At 38.2% G+C, this 22,330-nt stretch overlaps 1 protein-coding gene across 12 annotated transcripts in view; it reads right to left on the bottom strand.

Moving 5' to 3' along the window:
• Lin28b (lin-28 homolog B) overlaps positions 1-22,330 on the bottom strand; it is a 99,675-nt gene that overhangs the window by 33,128 nt on the left and 44,217 nt on the right. For all 12 annotated transcript variants that reach the window (XM_031347615.1, XM_031347619.1, XM_031347612.1 and 9 more), the window contains 2 exons: positions 13,446-13,630; positions 11,963-12,034 (listed from right to left, as the gene is read on the bottom strand). In XM_031347615.1, coding sequence (XP_031203475.1) covers positions 11,963-12,034; positions 13,446-13,630 — 257 coding nt within the window. The remainder of the gene's footprint in view (positions 1-11,962; positions 12,035-13,445; positions 13,631-22,330) is intronic.

Here is a 22,330-nt window from a genome sequence, read left to right as displayed (position 1 = left end):
TTCAAGAAGAGCCAAAAGTCAGCTCTGTGTTCACAGTAATAATGAAAAAGCCAGGCTGGTGAGAGGGCTCAGGATGACAGGAAGCTTGCAGCCAAGCCTGGCGACCTAAGTTCAATCCCCTGAACCCACTCATTAGCGGGAGAGCTGACTCCTGCAACGCATGCTGTGGCCTCCACACACACAGGAATAGATGTACCTAATTACATGCATGTACTTAAAAATAATGAAACGTTGTTAATGGAAAGGACACAGTGGAAAAGCAGTAATCCACACAAAGTGATCTGAGGGACAATGCTGCATGTTTCTAGAAAACATGGCTTCTACTGGCATCTGGAATTCATGTGCCACGAAGTTAGTTTGGAATAAGAGGACATTCTATGGAGCTAAAAATATGATTTTAAGATGCCAAACTGAATTGAAAAAACAATGATAAAAGACAATCACAACAGAGATCTTGACCGATATTCTAAAAGAATTCAATTGACATTCAAAAGAAATACAGCAAAAGGCAAGACAGATTATGCAAATACTAAGAAAAAGGTCAAAACTAAGGACTAATTTAGGAGCACAGGTGAACCAGTCAGCAAAGAGAAAAGCAGGAAGAACAGAAACAAACAGCATGGGCAGTTTCTAAAGGCACACTGAAATAAACACACAGAACAGACAAGATGCAGTAGAACGTGGGAGGAGGCAAGTGGTGTGCTGACAAACCCTAGGATGGCTCCCTGTCTAGTGATAGCCTGTCGCTGGATTCTGAGAAGGCTGTGGATGTGTATGACAAAAAAGTACTCCCATTCAATTCTCATCAGAGAGTGATGCATCTTTTTGAGAACCATACCCACCTTATCTTTGCTGCTTATGGTCTGCATGGGGCTAATGTGACTCCCCAGCATAAGGAGGGCCAGTGCCTTACAAAGGATGACACTGTATTCTAGATCAATAGAGTCAGTCCTGGGCTTCTGTCAGGATTGTAGGGAATTAAATCCCTCTTGATACTCTGATCGAGCACTTACATTCCTATGTGCCTAAGACCTCTTCTCATGTGACTTAAAAAGCTTCATCCTACATTCTTACGTCAAGGGGGTCCAATGTCTGTCTATCAAAATTATGTGGGGGCTGGAGAGATGGCTCAGCAGTTAAGAGTACTGACTGTTCTCCCAGAGGTCCTGAGTTCAATTCCCAGCAACCACATGGTGACCCTCAACCATCTGTAATAGGGATCCGATGCCCTCTTCTGGTGTGTCTGAAGACAGTGATAGTATACTCCCATACATGAAATAAATAAATAAATCTAAAAAAAAAAATTATGTGGAAAATTTGTTGCTAAACACCCAGGCCCCACGGAACATTAGAGCTCTACTACACAAGCACCATGTCCACAACCCTGGATAGTAACCATTTTTATCCAACCCCCACGCTCCCACCAATGATGTGCTATCTCTCCTAAAAGCAAGGGAGATGTCTGATTTTTTCCCCCTTACTAACTCAGTTTAAAATAACAAGCAGCAGAACAAAGCACTTTAAAAATAACTATTCTTTACCAGGCAGCAGTGGTGCATCCAAGCACTTGGAAGGCATTGAACTCTGTGAGTTCAGTATCATACTGGACTATACATGGAGTTCCAGGACAGCCAGTACTGTTACACAGAGAAATCCTATCTCAAACTCGACAGCTCCACCCTGCTCCCCCCAAAAACCCATACAAACAAACAATTTGACTTTTTTCAGATTTAATCCTTGTTCTCTGTTTATTTTAGCTATACCAACAAGTCATTGTGTTTATGCATGTGTAAGTGTGTGAAGATAAAAATGTGTGTTGAGGCCAGCAGACAAGCTCAGCCATCCTTCTTTAGGTAGGACAGGGGTTTCTCCTTCCCTACACTGCTCTGGGAATCCCACTCAGGCTGTCCGATTGTTGACAAGTACCTTTACTCACTAAGCCAAGCTAATGACCCAGGTGTAACTTTCAGAGCTGGTTTTCACCTGCTATGTTGCTGAGTCAGGGTCTCTCTTGCTTCTGCTACTACACTCTGTACTCCAGGATAACCGGCTCTGTTGTTCTTCTGTCTCTGCCTCTAAAGTGCTAATATTTCAGATGGCCACCAAGCATCTGGCCTTTTACTTGAGTTCAAGAGACCAAAATCACAAGGTTTGTATGGCTAGTGATTTTTACCTGCTGGTCCACTTCTGCAGCACCCTGTCGTCCCACCCCCCCACCCCCCAACCCTCCTCGCACCTTGTTTTGAGCAGTCTCTCACTGGCCTGGAACTCCCCAGAGCAGGCAGGGCCACCAGCTAGCTAGTAAGCACAGGGATTTATTTGCTTGGCTCTAACACCCTAGAATTATGAACACACAGCTACACATGATTTTGTAGGTTGGTTCTGGGATTCAAACTTAAGTCCTCAGGTTTACAAGGCAAGTATTTTACTGACTGAGCTTTCTGCCTAGCCCTCAAAGTAGCCATAAACTTTAAAAAATCTAACGTGTAAAAATGTATATTTTTAAGAGGACATTATATGGAAATCTGTTGATGATAAATCTGAGTTTACAAAACAGTAGTCAGTTTTACCTAATTATTACTTCCAAAAAGTACATGAAGAAATTTTGTTACATGTTATAATTATTAATATAAACTTATCTTATTATAGTAACAAAATGACATTTAGACAGTAGTTCATGTTCTTAATCTATTTAACAAAACTGAAAATGTTAAATTCTAGTATAAATGTAGAAGAATATCTGAGAGCTCTTTAGCTTCATGCGAACAGAATTAGCTTTGTCTCTCATTAGTGGAACTTTGGCTAGTCCCCTGTGTTTCTTGAAACTGAAATGTAAGTGTACTATTTCAGTGGAGGGATTTAACAGCATACATATGGGAATTTTCCTTGACTAATATTCAATTTGACCATACATTATTCTGTTCTCACAGGAAAAAAAACAAACTGGATACCACAACTATGAGATATGTAAGATATATAAGAATTTAGATTCAGTTTCTAACATGTAAACAAATGTGATAGCTTAAACAATGCCGTCATGCTTCTTTTTACAACACGCCTAAGGATAGTCCAGTGATAGAGGGCTATCACTCTAGTGATAAAACACACATAGCTACCATTAGAAGCTACATGTATTTCCTTTTTTTTCAATGATCTTGTAGTTTAAGTTATCCATCTCTCATTAGAACTCTACACTGAAGCAATGAAGTCCATATTGTCCTAGCAATGCTCTTAGATGGCTTCTATTTGTTTTTTCCTTAGAGAGGTCATACATTTATCACACTTAGGACAAAATGATGATCAGAAAATCAACTTAAAATTCTGCTTGCTCGCCACTTGGCGTCTGACCATTAGAGATCCGGGGACACCTCTGCCACACGGAGCTGGAGCTTAGCCCCACACAGTGTCTGGTGGAGGGCGATGAGAACGGCACATTGTCTGCCTGGTCTGTACAGAGGTCACAGCAGGGAGAGCATCTGTGGATGGAGGAAATGACGGTAATTGCCTCATTAAAGAGTGCTGGACAAACCATCACAAGAAAGCACAGAAAAACCACCTAAAAATGAGGTCCAGAACACAGACATCTGGGGTTACAATTTTCAAAACTGCAAAAAAAAAAAAAAAAAAAAAAAAAAGAAGAGACTTGGGTATACTATTGGTTTTATTAACTTTCATAGGAGCTCCATAGTTTAACAAAAACATGGAAGCAACCTCAGTTATCCAGCGGTCGCCTTAGCTTAGTTCAGAGTATGGATGCAAATTCACTGCTACCCAGGGTACAAATGGGAAATCTCTAACAAAGGATCAACACACGAATTCTGAAATTACTATATGAGAAGCAAATCATTAATTAGACAGCTTAAGAAATACTTTTAAAGGGGCACACTCAAAGAAGACAAAGCAGGAGAAAAGAACAAATTGTCTCTACCTGATCAATGCTTTTTCTTCTATTTTCAACATCCAACTTAAAAAAAAAAAAAAAAAAGTCGACTTTCCTTGCAATTCATCAGTGTGTACCCAGAGCTGCAGTTCAGGAACTTCAAATTCTGAGACAGTAGAAGTACACATTTAACTAACACTTTTAATAAGTACTTTATAGTAAATATTAAAAAAAAGTGAGTTTTTTCAAAAGAAATAAATATCCAAACTAGTCACAGATTAAAATATACTGCTATTGAGACAAATTATTTTGCTTTTCCTGATATTTTGAAGTTAAGTTGTACGAACTTCATCTGTATCATATAGCCTAAATGTATTATGATACAATAATACCCTAAAGTTAAACTTTTTTTCCGAATCCAACAGGCATGGTAAAATTAGCCTGTTACACCCATAAGCCAGGTTTAAAATAAGCGAGCTATTTGATGACTTTGATGTTTTGCACCCAAAATGTGCTGGCTAATTTTTCCATTCCATTTACCATTCCAGTCTTTAAAGTGCCTTAATCTCCTGCCCTCAGATGTTGATCTTGTAAGAATAGGGGTCAGAGGTCAGAATAGACAGACCTCAAAGGATCCGGCCTATCAATTCATGCCTGAAAGATTTCTCTGCCACAATAGGAACCTACTAACCAGCAAATTCCTAAATCTAATCCCAGAAGTATCAGGGTGAAACTGTTATTTATTGGAATCCGTTGATTTACATTTTTTCAAACATCTCTAGCATCTAAATAGTATTTTAATTTTCTTTTAGAAATATAGTCTTGGGATATAGTAAATGTGAAATAATGCCACTTCTTAGAGTAAAACAACAGAGCCTAAGGATTGGCTTATTATTTTCAGGAATGCTATTAAGATTTGAAAAGCCATAGCATTAGATTTCCCACGTAAAGTAACTAGAAACCTCCAAATTATCCTGTGGAGATAATGAATGGGAACATTCTAACAGCGCAGAAGTGGACTGAGGGAAGAGCCACCTCCACCCAATTCACAGCTCTCCTGTTCTGATGAATGAGGGTGCCCTGCAAACACTTTCCATGTGAAAAATAAAACAGCGCTTCATTAGGCAACATCTGGTGAATTTCCTAAATCTAAATGTCTCCCAAAAATTTCTTATAAATTTAAAATAATCTGAGTCCAACTGGAGTTACACATGATTGTGTAAAATCAGCTATCATACATCTCCATGTAAAAAACCAGGAGTGTGTGTATGTGTGTGTTTAACTCTTCTGAGTTTAAATTAAATATCATATAATTAGATTGTATTTATACTCAACCTGGTCTTTTTGGCCAAAAAGACAGCAGATCACAATGTGTCATTTCAATATTGACCTAACAAGAATGCCAAATTCAAAAACAAGCGTAAATAAAAATCACCTTGAAATAAAGACTCTTTTAATAATAAGAAATAAAGGGATTTTCTGTCTTTCCACTAAAAAAAAAAAACCTTAGCAATTAATATTCTTTAGAAACAAAAATACTACTTTAAGTTATGTAGAAGATGAAAAAAGTATTCATGTGCTAATATAGTTTAAAAATGAAATATTACATCAAATTAACTGGAAGCACTAGAATATTCTTATTTTTTAAAATATAAATTACTTTAAAAAAAAATCTAAGTCACCACTGCTGAAAAAGGCTTTCCATTATTATCAGAGTGTGGCTGGCTCAGAAGATGTGGAAGGTTAAGGAGAACAAAGACAACAGTCACTGTGCTAGGGATGGAACAGGGTTACAGGAGGGAAAACATGAAACCGTGAGCAGACGAGTCACAGAAACAGATGTCTATACCCACAGACACATCTTCCCAAAGTGAATTCACTACAAAAGTCACATGTGTGTCATTTACTAATTATTTATCAAGTCACTTCATCTGCACAAAGATTTCTAGACTAATCTTCTCACTGCTGCAAGTCAGTTTAGTCATTCCACATATCTGTAAGTACACTACAATTTTATAATTAGCTAATTCCATAATGTAGTTTGGCAGAATTGTGTCATGTAAATACAATGGCAGACAAAACAATCGTTTATTAGCCTACCTCAAATCTGTTAAAACTGCCTTCTTGTTTTCATAGTAAACTGTGTTCTTTAGAAATGACTAGGCTTGTTTTTAAGGACAAAGCACTAGGTCTCTAATTTTCCATCAGCCACCTCCAGTTTATAATGAGGAAAGCTACAGGGGTTTTCTTTTTCTTACGTTTCTGAAGATGAACAGAAAACAAACTAAGAAGTAAATACAAAATTATTTTATCTAACATTGTAAAGAATCTTTTCTAACAAGGAAGACTTAAGTATACAGAATGAACTCTAGTAGATGGTATCTGAATGAATCTAAACATTACACCAGATACAAAGCTGACTCTAAATGGATTAAATAGATGAAAACATACAACTATAAGAATAACCAAAACAAACAAACAAACCATCCTACCAGAAAACATGGAAGGCAATACTGTGATCTGATGTTAAGCAAAGAATTTTATCCATCCATCCATCCATCCATCCATCTAGCTAGCTTTTTGTTTATTTTATTTTATTTTTTTTTTTGAGACAGGGTTTCTCTGTGTATCCCTGGCTGTCCTGGAACTCACTCTGTACATCAGGCTGGCCTCAAACTCATCAATCTGCCTGTCTCTTCTTCCTAAGTCCTGAGATTAAAGACATGAACTACCACATCCAACTTTCTTTTATTTGTTTGTTTGTTTGTTTATTTATTGTAAGTACACTGTCGCTGAGTTCAGACACCCCAGAAGAGGGCATCAGATCTCATTACAGATGGTTGTGAGCCACCATTTGGTTGCTGGGATTTGAACTCAGGACCTTCCGAAGAGCAGTTAATGCTCTTAACCGCTGAGCCATCTCTCCAGCCCCCACATCCAACTTTCAAGGAAAGAATTCTTATAGCATGACATCAAATGAAGGTTGTTTAAACTGTCTTCATCAAAATCAAAAACTTTTACTCTATAAGGTTATTTATGAGAGAGGAAAAAGAAGCTACAGTAGAGAAAAAAATTGGAAAATATTTATCTGGCAAATATTCTATATCCACAATGTATATTAACAATTCTGTACTAACGAGAAAATAAATAACTCAGAAAAAAAATGGGCAAAGACACAAACAGTTCACCAGAGGATAAACATGATAGCATCAAAATACCATGTTCAGCATCAGCAGCCATTACTGAAATGAAATCCTAACCACTGCAGTTTACCCTAATTACAACCATGACCACTACATATATGGAGCAGCTAAACTTATGCTCACTTGAAAAGCATCAATTATTGGCAAATATGCATAGCAGGTGGCTCACATACTTCTGATAGGAATGCAGGAGAATGTGATTCTTCTGTAAAAACAAAGTTAAACACACACTCATGACCACCGTTACACAGAAATCTCACTCCAAAACCGAAGAATATTCACAAAAACCTGTACGTATAAATCCTTTTAGATGCTGTTCATAACTGTCACAGCTAGAAAATATCCAGAACACCTCAAAAGAAGAATTAGACAAACACTTAGCACCTAATAATGGAATACTATCCAACAACATAAAAGAATGTACTGCTGATACATTCAACATTGCAGATAAGGTTCAAAAGCATTATGATGAAAGAAAAATGGAAAATTCAGAAAGCTGTGAAACATATCTGTTCATATGCCATTCACAAAAACAAAATCAATAATAATATGAAAGAGTGTGTTATTGGTTCTCACGGCTATAGATTAGGATGAGTAGCTATAAACGGCAATGAGAAGTTGTTTATTGGGGGTAACTGATTGTTTTGGGTAACCCTTGATGGTCAGAGGGGCATCTAGGCATCTATCTAGGCATTCGCAGAACTGTGCATAAAAGGAAAAATGCTTATTTATGACAATTTGATAAGTAAAATCAACATTCCAAACAAGTAAAACATATAGAGATGTACTAATATTAATTTTCCTCTTAAACGAATTTTAACTGGAATTCTGCCTTTTTCTGCTTCAGCGAACCAATTCAACTGTCATTTTTTAAGTATTCAGCATTAAGACCAAGGCCTTATACATAACAAGGCAAGAACTTCCCCATAAATCCATGTCCCCAGCCCTAACATCATTCTTTCAAAATTTTGTAAACTCTAAATTCAAAAGTTGCTTAAGAAGTATCTAAATATTTAAAAAATATACCTTCTTGATAGCTAAATGGAAATTTGTATACTGGAGTCAATGAAGATTCTAAAGGTTATAAATCACAGGGAAATCCAGAAACTAATGGCTTTAAGAAATAAATGACAACATTTCTGTGTAATAAAGAATGGATGACCTAAGATGTCTTAAGACATCTTCCCCCCAACAAAATGCTTACTAATTGCAAAATGCTTACTAGTTACAAAATGCTTACTAGTTACAAAGTGCTTACTAATTGCAAAATGAAGTGGAAAAGCTTGCCCCATAACATTTTGGTCACATGGTTAAAATTAAAAATTATCAGCCAGGCAGTGATGGCGCACGCCTTTAATCCCAGCTTGGGAGGCAGAGGCAGGTGGACTTCTGAGTTCGAGGCCAGACTGGTCTACAGAGTGAGTTCCAGGACACAGAGAAACCCTGTCTCAAAAAAAAAACAAAAACAAAAACAAAAAACAAAAAACGCCAACAACAACAAAAAATGTCACTAGTGGGAAAACTTAATGCTACTGTGGCACCTGATGACAGAATACCACACAACACGACCGCCATGACAGCCTTACTAGAGATGAATAACCTCAATCAGTCTGTAAAGGACTAGCACACAAACACAAACGACAATTTAGATTCACCCCAGTGCTTCAAAACTCACACCTTTCATTCTTTTATTGTCTTTAAGTGAATAGGGAGACAGAAAGAATTTGGTTAAATTCAAGTTTCAAAAAACTTAGCACAGTACTTCTAATTCATAAGCAATTTAAGAGAAGCAGGTTTAGAGACAGTGGGATGAATCTATTTCATGGATTCAGCATTTGGGGTCCATTTCCAAGACAACTAACCCAGTCTGCTCAAGTTACTGTCACAGACTACTCCTGAAACAATGAACAAGTAGGGAGGTACTGCTCGAAATAGCATCACACCTAAGGCATAAAAATGAACTCACGCATGCTGTGTGTGTGTGTGTGTGTGTGTGTGTGTGTGTGTGCGTGTGTGTGTGTGTGTGTGTGTGTGTGTGTGCGCGTGTTTAAAATTTGTTTAGATACTGTGGGTGTGAGTGTGTACAAATGCTGTAGGCTCACGTGTGCATGCAGGCCATGGAGCGAGTGTGAAGGTACAAGACAACGTGTAGGATTTGGTCCTCTCCTTCCATCATGTGGGTCTCAGAGATGAATCCTGGGTGATTCAGCCACCTCAACACTTACTGTTTTGTTTCTGAAACAGGGCCTCATATATCCCAGACTATTCGCAAATTTGATCTACAGAGAAGGGTGACCTTGATCTACTGATCATCAGACTCTGTATCCCATGGGCTGGAATTATAGTGTACATAATGAAGCTTGGCTTTGCAATGCTGGAGATAGTTAAACAAGCACACTACCAACTAAGCTATATTTTGTGCTCCCAACTAAGCTATATCTTGTGCTCCCAAATGCATGTTCTTTATCTGCTGTCTGTTTTTTTTTTTTTAAAGCCATAAAACACAAGTTTTAGACAAATGAGGAATACTTATTTATTTATTTATTTTGCAGTTCTTGGAATCAAACCCAGGGCTTTTAACACTGCATAGCTACATATCCCCAGCCCTAAGAGAAGAAATGTTGACATGGATTATTACCTATTAGGAAAAGTACTATACGTATTTTGATAAGTGGGAAAATATTATGAAATTGGTAACATATTTACAATATAAAATATATAGCATATATAAAGTGTATTTTACTATGGAAATGAACATCAACATGGAGGATATCTACTTCCCTGTGTTCTGAAAATGTTCATGGTAAGAAGCAAAATAAAGTGGAAAGAAATAATAATCATAGAATGTTATTGCTGACAATATAATAAATTAATCCCAAAACAGCTAGTTCAAGATACATTGACACAATAAAATAAAGTAAAATAAAAAAGGGAAAATAAACATATGGAAGCATTATGCAATTCAGAATATTTTATAATACTTTTCTGATTATGTCACACATTTTGAAATAACCACAAAATCTGATTAAAAAGTCTTATAATAATTACTTTGTTTCAGAAAGTACACATGATTAATTTTCAGTAAAGAAATCAATAGTCATGAAAGCTCTCAAAAAAACAATCACTGCCTTGGTAATTATCATAGCCCTTAGTTGATAAAAACCCATTTCTTTACTTTTTATATATACTCTTCTATTTACATGTATGAGGTGTGTACACATATGTATGCAGGTGTGTAGCATTGCAGACACATATGTGTGAGTTCATGTGGAAGCCCAGGGCTGAAAAGGGGTCTTTTTTTATTATGTTCCCTTTTTTAAAGGCAGTATCTCTCAACTGAACTAGAGCTCACTGATTCAGAATCTAGCTAGCCTGCTTGCTCCAGGGACTAACTCTGAGCACTGCAATTATAGGCAGGCCACCATGCACACACGGCTCTTACGTGGGTCCAGGAGACCTGAGCCCTGACTATCAAGCCCTTTAAATATTCAGCCACCTTCCTATCCCAAGTTCTACTTCTTTACCATACTGTTAACTCTGTTCCCACTCTACTCAGGGATCTCTGTGCTTATCTCAACATTTGTTGGAGGTCTCCTTATATCTATTGTTGTTTTGATTGAGGCAGGGTCTCACTATGTAGCCCTGGCTGGCCTGGAACTTCCTGTAGAGATCACACTGGCCTCAAGCTTACAGTGCTTTCAAATGCTGGGATTAGAATACCTCATCTGGACTGTCTCTCCAATATTTTATAAAAAGTAACACGTGGAAAACTAGAGTTGCTGAATCAATCTGGTGGCAAAGATTAGAGCATGTTGAACAGAACAAAAGGGCAGGAGTCATCAAACACCAACTGTGTCAGTGTTAACCATAGATGTCAGCAAACACCGACTGTGTCAGTGTTAGCCAGAGTAAGACCATAGATGTCAGCAAACACCGACTGTGTCAGTGTTAACCAGAGTAAGACCATAGATGTCAGCAACTGTAACAGTAGCCAAGAAGTCTGTGCTGGTGAGAGGAAACACAGTGACAGGCTAACTTTACTCTAAATTCATGTCTACTAATCTAGTGAGGGTTTCCAGTATAGCCTTGCAATCTTCTTTTTCTCACGATGTGTATACCTTCTTTCTTGGTAAGTCTGTCTGCACCAAGCAAGCAGTATAAAATGGTACAATAGGCCATCTAATTCCATCTTCACATCTACTCACCTGTCTGGAGGTCAGGCAGATCTCAGAGCTATGCTTTACATTCCATCTTTACAACCACTCAGAGAGGTCACTGCAGCCACCACCCTCCCCTCTCCTGCATGCTGAACCTTTCCTTCCTGTTAAACCATTCCCCATCAACACTTACATGTTCTGTAATTTCTTAACATTTAGAAAATGTACCCCCTTCTGCCTCCTCTCCTCTCAACAAGACCCACAGGTTTCATTCCTACAAGTCTACAGAGCTGTTCTTGTCTTGTGCATCAGTGACTTCTGTGTTGAGGCTCAGCGGCCATCTTGATCATTGTATCATCACCTTCTCCATAGAGCCCTGATACTCACCTCCTTGACTTCCCTTTCCCACTCATCCAGAACCAAACCCATTCTAGAAGACCCAGTTGTCTCAGTTGCTTTCTCAGTCTCTCTCACTACTCCTTCCCAGAGCTACAATGACCCAGGGCTATTCCTCTTTCCTTGCATCATGGGTATAAACATCATTTCAACAACTACTGCTGAAACTTTATTTGCAGCCCATATCATGTACCTATCCACTACACTTGTAACCCTCTGGAAGGCTCATTACACCCCAAGCCCATCTGTTGATGTATTACTCCTGCAATTTTCCCCATCTTGGGAACCGGTCCCTCCTTCTTTCTTGTTGCCCAGGCCAAACAAACCTTGGAATCATCCTGGACTCTTCTTCTCTCACAGTCCACATCTGATCCATCAGTAAATCCTGCCGTCTCCACCTTCAAAACATACAGGAATTTCTCTCACCACTTCTATGTCTACCACCCCAATGCAAACCATCACCATCTCCTTCTGATACCCTGGAAAAGCATCCTTTACTGATCTCTCAGCTGCCGCCCTTGCTTCTGCAAACTACACTAAGTAACAGCTCCCAGGACTTTAAGAGATGTTATGATTTGAATCTAAATGTTTTAGAGAAGCTCATGCTAAAGGCTTGGCACTAGTACAACAGTGTTCAAAAGCTGGGAGTATCGGAAGTGACATCAATGGATTAACCCACCATAGCTTAATGCGTAATTGGAAACTTAAGGAGTGGGGCCTAGTTGGCCAAAATAGATCAATGAGGATGTACATTCTGGGCCTCTGCCAACTCTCTCTCCTTTCCAACAGTTATGAGGTGAGTAAAAGACAGCCTTTCCTCTTTTAAGTTAACTTTATCAAGTATTTTGTCACAGCAATGAAGGCCAACTAGTGTAAAGAAGTAAATTAGATTAACAGATTGTTGCTTTTTAAACTAAGCCTAATGTCTTTCCATTTTTTTCTATAATTAAAGTTCGCATTCACAGCAGTCAAATGTTACAAAACAAAAACCAAAACCAGTGAAGTCCATAGCTATATAATTAAAAAAGACTAAATAAGATTCAGTAAGCTGTCTCGCTTTTATTAGTTGTACTTTTTGTTCTAATTGTTTCTGGACAGAATCTTAAAATCAGACACCAAAAGCTTTCATACGTAAACTCTGGTCCAGATTTTCAGTAGTAAATACTTATTTGAAGGATATAATCAGAAAACATTCCAAAAATATACACATAAGAACTGATACAGTGGTGCTGATTTTAAAGCACAGAAAACAGATCCAACTGCCCTGACAGCATTGCTTTTAAATTTTGGCAGATTCAGATAGTGGGAATACATGCAAGTGTTAATGAATGACATGCAAGAGTCAGTTTAAAAAAAAAATCTCATAGATTCGAAAACAGCATAAATTCTATGACTTCTGTCTACAGTTGGGGTTTCACGTGACTTTCCCCCTAACTTCAGTTTTTTAATGTTTGTATTTTAATGTGTGAATTGTCGTTTTAAAGCTCTCTTTAGGAAAAGCAGGTGGAGAATGAAAAAAAACTGTTCGGAGAGAGGCATTTCCTCTGAGAACTGAGCTTCTCCTCTGGCCTTTCAACAGTCTGGGAATGGCAGTCCAGCACTATCCCACCCCACTCTAAGTGTAATTCAGTACTCTGAAGACAGTCCAAACTGCACAACAAGACTTTCTTCCTGACACAGTCTATCCAGCTACACACTGATGACAGTTTGTTTTGGCTAGGCTCTATAAAATCCATAAGCAAAAGAATAAAAAAAAATGTAAATATTTTCCAAATACAGTAGACTCACAAGTCAGCCAGGTACAATTACCTATCTCCCTTTGGTTTTCTCTTTTGCAGTGTCTTCCCTTTAGGTCTTCTTTCACTTCCTAAGCAGGGGCTCCCACCTGGGCCTGTTACCCATATTGACTCAAGGCCTTTGGGGGATTTTTTAAATGTAAATTCCACTGGCTCTCCTTCTTTCAAGCTTCTAAATCCTTCCATGAATAGTTTGCTCTGTAAAGAGTAGGGAAAGAGAGAGAGATCAAGATTATCACTGCTTTATAAACCATCTGTATAATTTAAGATTATCAAAGCAAGAAATTCTGTTAATTCACCCCATTACAAAAATATAGTTTTTATTTTATTTTATTGAGGTTTGATAAAACTTACAGTGCTGGCAGTTGAAATACACTTGTAAAAAGCAATTCAGTGACACAAAAATTTAAATATCTACATTCTTTGTCCCATCAATTCTACCACAAAGGTTCTATTATAAAACCAGAGAGATGACTTAGTGGGTAAAGCACTTGCTGCCACACTAACAACCTGAGTTCAATTCTCAGGACCTACATGGTAAAAGGAGAGAATTCGCTTGTCCTGATTTCCACATATGCACCTATATTCACACATACAATAAGTTAAAAAAAAAAGTAATACCATTTAAAAAAGAAGATTCTACTATATATAAACTAACAGAAATTCTTTTTTTTTTTTTTTTTTTTTTGAAAGCAACCACAGTACTGTCTGGTAAAAAAAAAAAATACCTCTGCCTTAATAACATTTTAATCCACTGATTAAACAAATTGTACTTGAGCTATGTAATTATTATCAAGATTACCATTATTAAGATTTTTATTTAGCTTGGGACAGGTGGTTCTTTTGTTACTGCCCTACTGCTCTCTTTGTAGTACAATAAATAACTTCTCCTTTGGTAAGTCTAAAAAATATAAATGCCTACCACAATGTCACCAACACTTTTATTTTTATTTTTGAGATTATTAACTCATCATTTACCCCTTCTGTTTCCTCCTTCCAAACCTTCTCAAATACCCCTCTTTGCTCTGTTTCACATCTATCTCCTCTTTCTTCACTCATTGTGATTACACCCATATATTAGGTAGAACCCATCCAGTTGTTCCTATGCGTGTTTTCAGTGATAGCCATTTCGTATTGGGTCAGACATACAATTTTAAAGATATATAAATATTTTTTGTAGAGATGGTGTATAGAGCAAGACACTAAATCACAGTCACTTTCTCCACTCTGTTCTAAAGCATAAAGTTCTATATGATTCCTAATTGTATTTTGGAGCATTTTATACTGAAGAAATTCACTTTTATAATTTACTGTTAATTTAATTTTTTTCTCAATTATAAAGTTATAACCTGAATTTCAAATACCCCTTCACTCTTCTAATAAAATTTTTTCAGCAATATGACTATGATGATTCAAAATGTACTAAAATAATTAAATTATTAGTTTATTTTATATTTACCTATCTGAATTCCTTTTTATGTATTTTGAAAATCCACTTTGGAAGCCATTTTTAAGGACTTTTCTAATCTAATGTGGAAGGCTGCAGTTTGTAAGGACTTTTCAGATCTATTGTGGAAGACCATAGAGTTTGTAAATACTTCTGAATTTGTTTGGCAAAAGAAAGAAGCAGTTGTTGTTTTTTCTGCTGATGCATAAAACTCAAGCACTTTGATTTCTTAGTAATGGTGGACCTGAAAAATCAACTGTAGAAGCGGGGTTTGGGCTCCAGTGAATGTGCGAAATGCTGTTTCTCAGGAAAACAGCCCCCTTACCATAGTAGCAACAGAACTGCCCTCCTCTTCCCAACTATCTCCAGGATAAATCATGGAATACTAGCTAATGTCCTGACTTAGTTGATCAGAGGCCAGAACATCTCTACTCCAAGCCTACAATCCTAAAACCATCTGCTAGGGTTCAGATGTGCTTGGTTCCATGCTGGCTCCCAAGAATTCACAGCCTAAGCTGGGAAACAGTGTGAGGGCTTGTGGGGGCTGGGCCTATTAGAAGGTCCATAGGTCAACTGGACTCTGCTTTCAGACTTCCTGTTTTGTAATGTAATCTCTTGCTCTCATGTGCATCCCTGCCATGATGCTATCTAGCCACTGGACCTTTTCCACAGCACAGAGCTCCAGCACCTGAGCCTGTACTTTCAGCCTCCAGAACTGTGAACTCCACAAGCCGATGCTTTTTGTAAAATCTGTCTCCATTACAGTAACAATAACTGACTGCTGGATACATACAGCATTCCTCTTTACCCCCAGTCTGCTTCTCACGGTCTCCATTACCTAACAGTAGTTAGAAAATACTAAATGGAAATGTTCAGAAATAATTTATAAGTTTAAGATGTAAATCAATGTGAGTACCATGATGAGATTTCTGGCATCCCATGCCATCCGACCAAGGATGAATCTTCCCTTCAGTATCCTGTGTATCCACTCCCTACCTGAGCTGTCATGGTTATCAGATCAGCCTGCGGTACTGCACTGCTTTTGTTCAAGCCACCCTAATTTAACTTAAGAATGACCCCAAAGGAAAATAGTCATGATGTTGACAATGCAGTTATGTTGGAACGAGCTATAATGCAAGTTCTTTAAGTTAAAAGGTAATGACTTACTAAGGGAAGAAAAATGCTCATATGTCATGGCTACAGAGATCAATGAAAAAATTCTATCCAGGAAATTCCTGAAAGGAGAGAGAAATGTATCTTCCATCTGACACTGCAGAAGTTAGGGCTATAAAGCATAGTTGCTTATAGAGGATGAGAAGGGCACTGAATTTGTAAACTCACTTAAGTAAAGAAACACAGTACATAAAGGGTTTGGTACAGTTTTTCTCCTGAGTCCTATTCCAACATCCCATGAGAGTCTTAGAATGTACATACCATATGAAATAGAAGACTACTCTAATTATAAATAACCCAAATAATTACATGGGATGCATAATGACATTACTCCATAATTGAATGCAAAAAAGACTATTTGTTGTGAAAATAATGTGGTATAAGAAGAGAAAAGAAAAGAAAAAGAGAAGGAAAGAAAAGAAGAGGGGAAGGGAGGAGAGGGGAGAGGAAGGGAAGGGAGGAGAGGGGAGGGGAAAGGAAAGGAAAGGAAAGGAAAGAGAAGGGAAGGAAAGGAAAACCAACCCTGTTTCTGGCACAGGTTACCCAACAGTAATCAGTCTTTAGTCAGTAATTTGACAGACCTTTTCTGTTGTCCAATGGAATGCAGGAAGGGAAAGGGCTGCCATGACTACCACAAATCATCTCTGTGAAAGTCATTTGAACAATTCTTTTTTTAAAGTAAGCCGAGGAGTGTACTGGCCTAGCTTATAGAATTATGGGTGAGTAATTGCAGGGGTTGCAGGTGAGTGCCAGACAACTACAGTCACTAAAATATTAGCACAGCAAAGATGAGGGTCTCTCAAAAGCTGCCTAGATGGAGCCTCCTCTTGTTAGCTTGGCTTTCCTTTATATACCCCGTCTCCTGAGTCTGCCTGCAGCTGGATGAGAACTAGAAAGGAAGGAGTTGCTGTATCTTAGGTCAGAAGATCATCTGGGAGGAAAAGAAGATGGCAGCCATCTACAAGCCAACAGAGAGCTGAAACAAATGTCTCCATAGCTCACAGGTGAAGCCTACCCTGATGATGTTCTGGTCTCAGATTTGGAGTCTGTAGGGCTCAATATAGCCAGATCAACAAACACATCAAACTATTTCAACAAAATGGAAGAAAATAAAACCAATTATCTCAATAAAATGCAGAAAAAGCAACTGACTAAATTCAACGGGATGAAAATGCTGAAAAAAGCTACAGAAGAGCACAGTTAAACACACAAAAAAGCTGTTAATAAAACAACAGTTAACATTATAGCAAAGCGGGAAAGCTGAAAGAAAGACCTCGCTAAGATACAGAACAAGACAAGGATATCTACCTTCATCACTTGTATGCGATCCTGAGAGAGTCCTAGCCGGGGCAATCAGATAGGAGAAAAAGAGCAAGGACAAACATTTAAACTGGGACAAAAGAAAAATTCAAAGCATCACTTTTTGAAAATGATGTGATCTTATATAGGAAAATTCCAAAGATTCTATGACAAACACTGTAAGAACTACTCAATGAATTCAGCAAAATTGCAAGATATAAAGTCAATATGAAAATCAGTGCTGCTATATGCCAATGGAAAAGTTTAAAGTAGAGACAAACAAAGCTCAGACAAAAATATACTAACTAGGAATAAAGAGGTGAAAGCCTTGAACCCACACCTCCTCTCCTCCATAGCAAGGTTTTGTCTTGAGCACGTACAGGTCCTAAGAGTCAGGTCCTGAACTTTGTATGGAAGTACAAAAAACCCTTAACTAGCCAATCCAGTTTAATCAAAAGCAACAGAATAGACATTATACTACCCGACTTAATATAATACAAATAATCAAACTGACAGGAAGAGGCATGAATCCAAACATGAAACAGAAAAGAGATCACAGAAGTGAATCTACACATGTATAGCTAATCTTTTATTTTTCAAAATATTAGGAATGTATACTGGAACGGACATCTTTTTGTCTCTCTCTCTTTTTTTTTAGATTTATTTTATTTTATGGGTATGATTGTTTTATACAATTGTATGTATGTGTACCATGTGCCACAGTGGTCAGAAAAAGGTGTTGACTTCCTGGAAGGGAGTTAGAGATGGCTGTGTTCTACCAAGTGGGTGCAGGAATCAGCTCAGGCTTCTTGATTAATCGGATTACCTTACTAAAAGATGCCTCATTAAAAAAACAAGTAGAGGGTTTGTCACCTCACTTATTTCAAGTCCTACATTTATTGCACTTACACTTCCATGGAGAAATGTACAGGAATTCAAACATGACAGAAGCCTGCAGGCAGCTGACGATACACAGGCCTTGGAGAAGCATGGCCTTGTAGATTTCCTCCATGTCTTGCTCAGCTTGTTTTTTTATAGCACTCAAGACTATGGTAGCATTACTCACACTGGGATAGGCCCTAGCACACCAGTCACTAATAAAAACTACAGACTGGCCTACAGGTTAATATTATGGAGGCATTTTTTGAAATTTAGTTAGTACTCTGTTTTCTGAGTATAGCTTGTATCAAGTTAACATAAAAATAGACATTACAAGGGCCAAAACCAAGGCTACAAACATGTTAGCATTATACCCGCTGATTTATGTTCACTCCTAAAAGCTACTTTAAAAAGAAAACCAGCCACAGCATATTGTAATTAAGCTGTGAAGCATATTTGTACAGCTGCAACAAGTAAATATGAAATGTTTATTTTTAAAGATACCCATAATTACCCATTGTTTTAATTTTCTGAAGGTATTCACAGAGACCAGAGGCATGAGGCACCCATTTAGTTTAGCTGGAGTTACAGGTGGTTGTGAATAACCCAATACGGGATGTAAGGACTTGAACTCAAGACTTCTACAAGAACAGTAATACTCTCAACCACTGAGCCATCTCTCCAGCCTCTTAAATGTTTACTTAACTAAAAATGTTGTTGTCTGCGCTTGTTTGGGGTGACTTTTAGAGGAGATGGTATGAAACAGCTAAGCCCTGCGTTTTGCAGTAGGAAGCCTGCTGATTATACGGAGGCTAAAGAAGCAGCATGCGAGCAAATTGCAAAAGCAGTGCCTACATAATTTACACTTGGAAAGGCAGCACAGCTAAGGAACTAATGGGCAGAAAATTGCTTTTCCTTGGAGGTAGTCTGTTTTTGAGATTTTATGAGTGCTTCGCCTGCAGGTATATACGCATACCTGTGCATGCTTCGAGCCAAAGGAGGTCAGAGGATATCAGATCCCTGAAGCTTGCTTAGAAGTGAGATTTACAGATGGTTTGAACCTTCACATGGGTGCTGGAAACCAAACAGGACCTCTGTGAGTGCTGCAAGCATTCTTAATCACAGAACCAGCTCTCTCTCCCCTTTTCCTTGTTTGTCCATGCTCTGAGGTTTGTCCATGTTTTGATATGGCACATGCCTTTATTCTCAGCACTTGGGAGGCAGAGGCAGGTGGATGTCTTTGAGTTTGCCGCCAGCCTGCTGTACGTGTACATTCTGTGTTCCTTGACTTCATACACTACTCACCTGAGCACACCCAGCTCAGGCATCTCTGTTGGACTCGCCTTTATACATTCAGCTACATTCTCCACACTGACTAGGGCTAGATCTTACTGAGCTCACACTCTCATTATTACCAGCAAACACATCTAGTGCTCACTATATGTCCTGGTTGCTTTGGTTTTTGTTGTTGTTGTTATTGTTTTTAATCTGATTAAGTTAAGAGTTATTTGGGAGGAGGTACTTCAATTGAGAGGATGTCTCCATTAGATGGCCTACAGGCAAATCTGTAAGGCATTTTCTTTTTTATTATTATTATTTTCAATAAATTTTCAAATTAATATATAACTACATCATCTCCTTCTTCCCATTCCTCCCTCCAACCCATCCCATGTACCTCATCGTGTTCCCTCTTGAAATCATCAACTCTTTTCTTTAACTTTATAAATTTTATTATAAAATAAAACAACTTGGAAACAAATAAAAACATTACATATTGAAAAATTAACTGGACTCAAAATCTATACACCTTAATTAACTTCTATATAGTTAAAATAGGCTTTTGGGTTTTTGTTTTTCATTTTTGCATTTTGTTTTGAGACATGTAGCCCTGGCAGGTCTCGAACACACTTTGTAGACCATCTGGCTCTGTACTTGGAGATCCACCTGCCTCTGCCTCCCAAGTGCTGGGATTATAGATGCGCTCCATTACATCCAACTAGAATAGACATATAGAACAGAAGCTGTAAGGCTTCACAATACATTTTATACTTTCAGTATCAAATATATTTTATGCACTTAACTACCACCAAAACACAAAACAATTCACAGAATTAGAACTAGAAAACAATTATCCGTATACCCTCTCTCCTAACTCATGCCCATTGCCTGCGTCCTGCCTTTACTTATCTCCTTAAGTATTATACATCCTAAAACTATTCATTCTCCTACAAAATGTTAACTTCATCGTTCTTTCAGAACGGAGAGTACTTAAATTATATATATCAAATAAATGTGGGATCTATCAAAATTCCTGTTATATTTCACAGGTTTAGAAGAAAATAGCACAAGATTTCATATGGAATCACAAACGTCCATAAATCACCAAAGCAAACCTTAGGAGTATGAACAATGCTAGATGGCCAACTTCAGACTGTACTAGAGCCATAGGAACGTCGGCCCTACGTCAGCCTGGAACAGGACAGAGGCAGACGAGCGCAGCAGCGGGACAGAAGCCAAAGCCCAGGAATAAAGTAGTAAGGCTGTGTCCACTTGATTGTGGAAACAGAGCAGCATACTCAACAAATGGTGCAAAACTAGATTTCTATCTGAAGAAAAAAATTAGATTCTTACCTTTTACCTTGTACAAAATCAAACCAATGGCTCAAAGACCTCAGTTTACAAACTGAAACTTCTAGAAGAAAACATAGAGTATATTCTTCAAGATGCTGGAGTAGGCAAGAAGTTTTCATATAGAACACCAACAGCACAGGAGTCAATAAAGAATCCACTATAGAAAATATGTTTGGAATAAAGTATTTTATTAACTACCTGAACAGCCACCAACACTTTCATAAACAGTCATCTAAAATGAGGTGGCTTTAAATGTCAGTATCAGTGAATGGTTAATGATACTAGCTTCTAAGAGGAAATGAACACATACAGCATTATAAACACTGTTGTAACATACCAGGAAAGAAAAAGCAGAGCAATTAATTTACAACTGGTGATTGTCAACAAATTTTAAATTACTCTTATTTTATGTACGTGTATGGGTGTTTTGCCAATATGTATGTCTGTCTCTATACCATGTATGTGCCTGGTGCCCTTGGAGGACAGAAGAGGGCACTGAATGCCCTGGGACTTGAGCCACTATGTGGATGTCATGAATCAAACCCAGGTGCTCTGTAAGAGCAGCCACTGTTGCTGAGCCATCTCCTGCCCTAAGGTCAGAAAAATTTAATTTAAAAACAAATAATTTTTTTGGAGGGAGGGGTTTCGAGACAGGGTTTCTCTGTGTAGTCCTGGCTGTCCTGGAACTCACTTTGTAGACCAGGCTGGCTTCGAACTCAGAAATCCACCTGCCTCTGCCTCCCAAGTGCTGGGATTAAAGGGGTGAGCCACCACTGCCCAGCTTAAAAACAAATAATTAAGAATTACTGATAAGGGCCTGGAGAGATGGCTCAGTGTTTAAGAGCACTGACTGCTCTTTCAGAGGTTTGAGTTCAATTCCCAGCAACCATATGGTGGCTCACATCCTTTTGTTATGGCATCTGATGCCTTCTTCTGGTATCTGAAGATAACTACAATGTACTCCTATGCATAAAATGAATAAATAAATCTTTTTAAAAGTACTATTAAAAAAAGAATTATTGTCAATTGTTTTATTGGGGTTTTAGTTTTATTTGTTTGCTTTGTTTTCTGTTTCCTCAAGACAAGGCTGGCCTTAAAGTCACAGACATCTGCCTGTCTGCCTCCCAAGTGCTGGAGAGATGGCTCAGCAGCTAAGAGCACATACTGCTTTGCAGAGAACTTTATTTTAGTTCAGCTCCAGCACCTGCCAAGGACCAGCCTCAGCTAGAAGAAGGGAGGGAATGTTTGAGAGCAGCAAAACAAACAACTTGTTGTCAAATTGTGGGTTTGAGCTGGAGGCCTGTGTTCTGCTCACGATGGCTCCGTGAACAGCATTCTGTAGACAGTTCTCGGCTCTGTAGTCTGCTTGAGACAGCCTTTTAGACTGTTCTCTCTCTGTGACCTCGAACTCAGAAATCCGCCTGCCTCTGCCTCCCAAGTGCTGGGATTAAAGGCGTGCGTCACCACCG

This window comes from Mastomys coucha, unplaced genomic scaffold (genome assembly GCF_008632895.1).
Source record: "Mastomys coucha isolate ucsf_1 unplaced genomic scaffold, UCSF_Mcou_1 pScaffold3, whole genome shotgun sequence".
Classification (NCBI taxonomy): Eukaryota; Metazoa; Chordata; class Mammalia; order Rodentia; family Muridae; genus Mastomys; species Mastomys coucha.
This window is presented reverse-complemented; position numbering and strand designations above follow the sequence as displayed.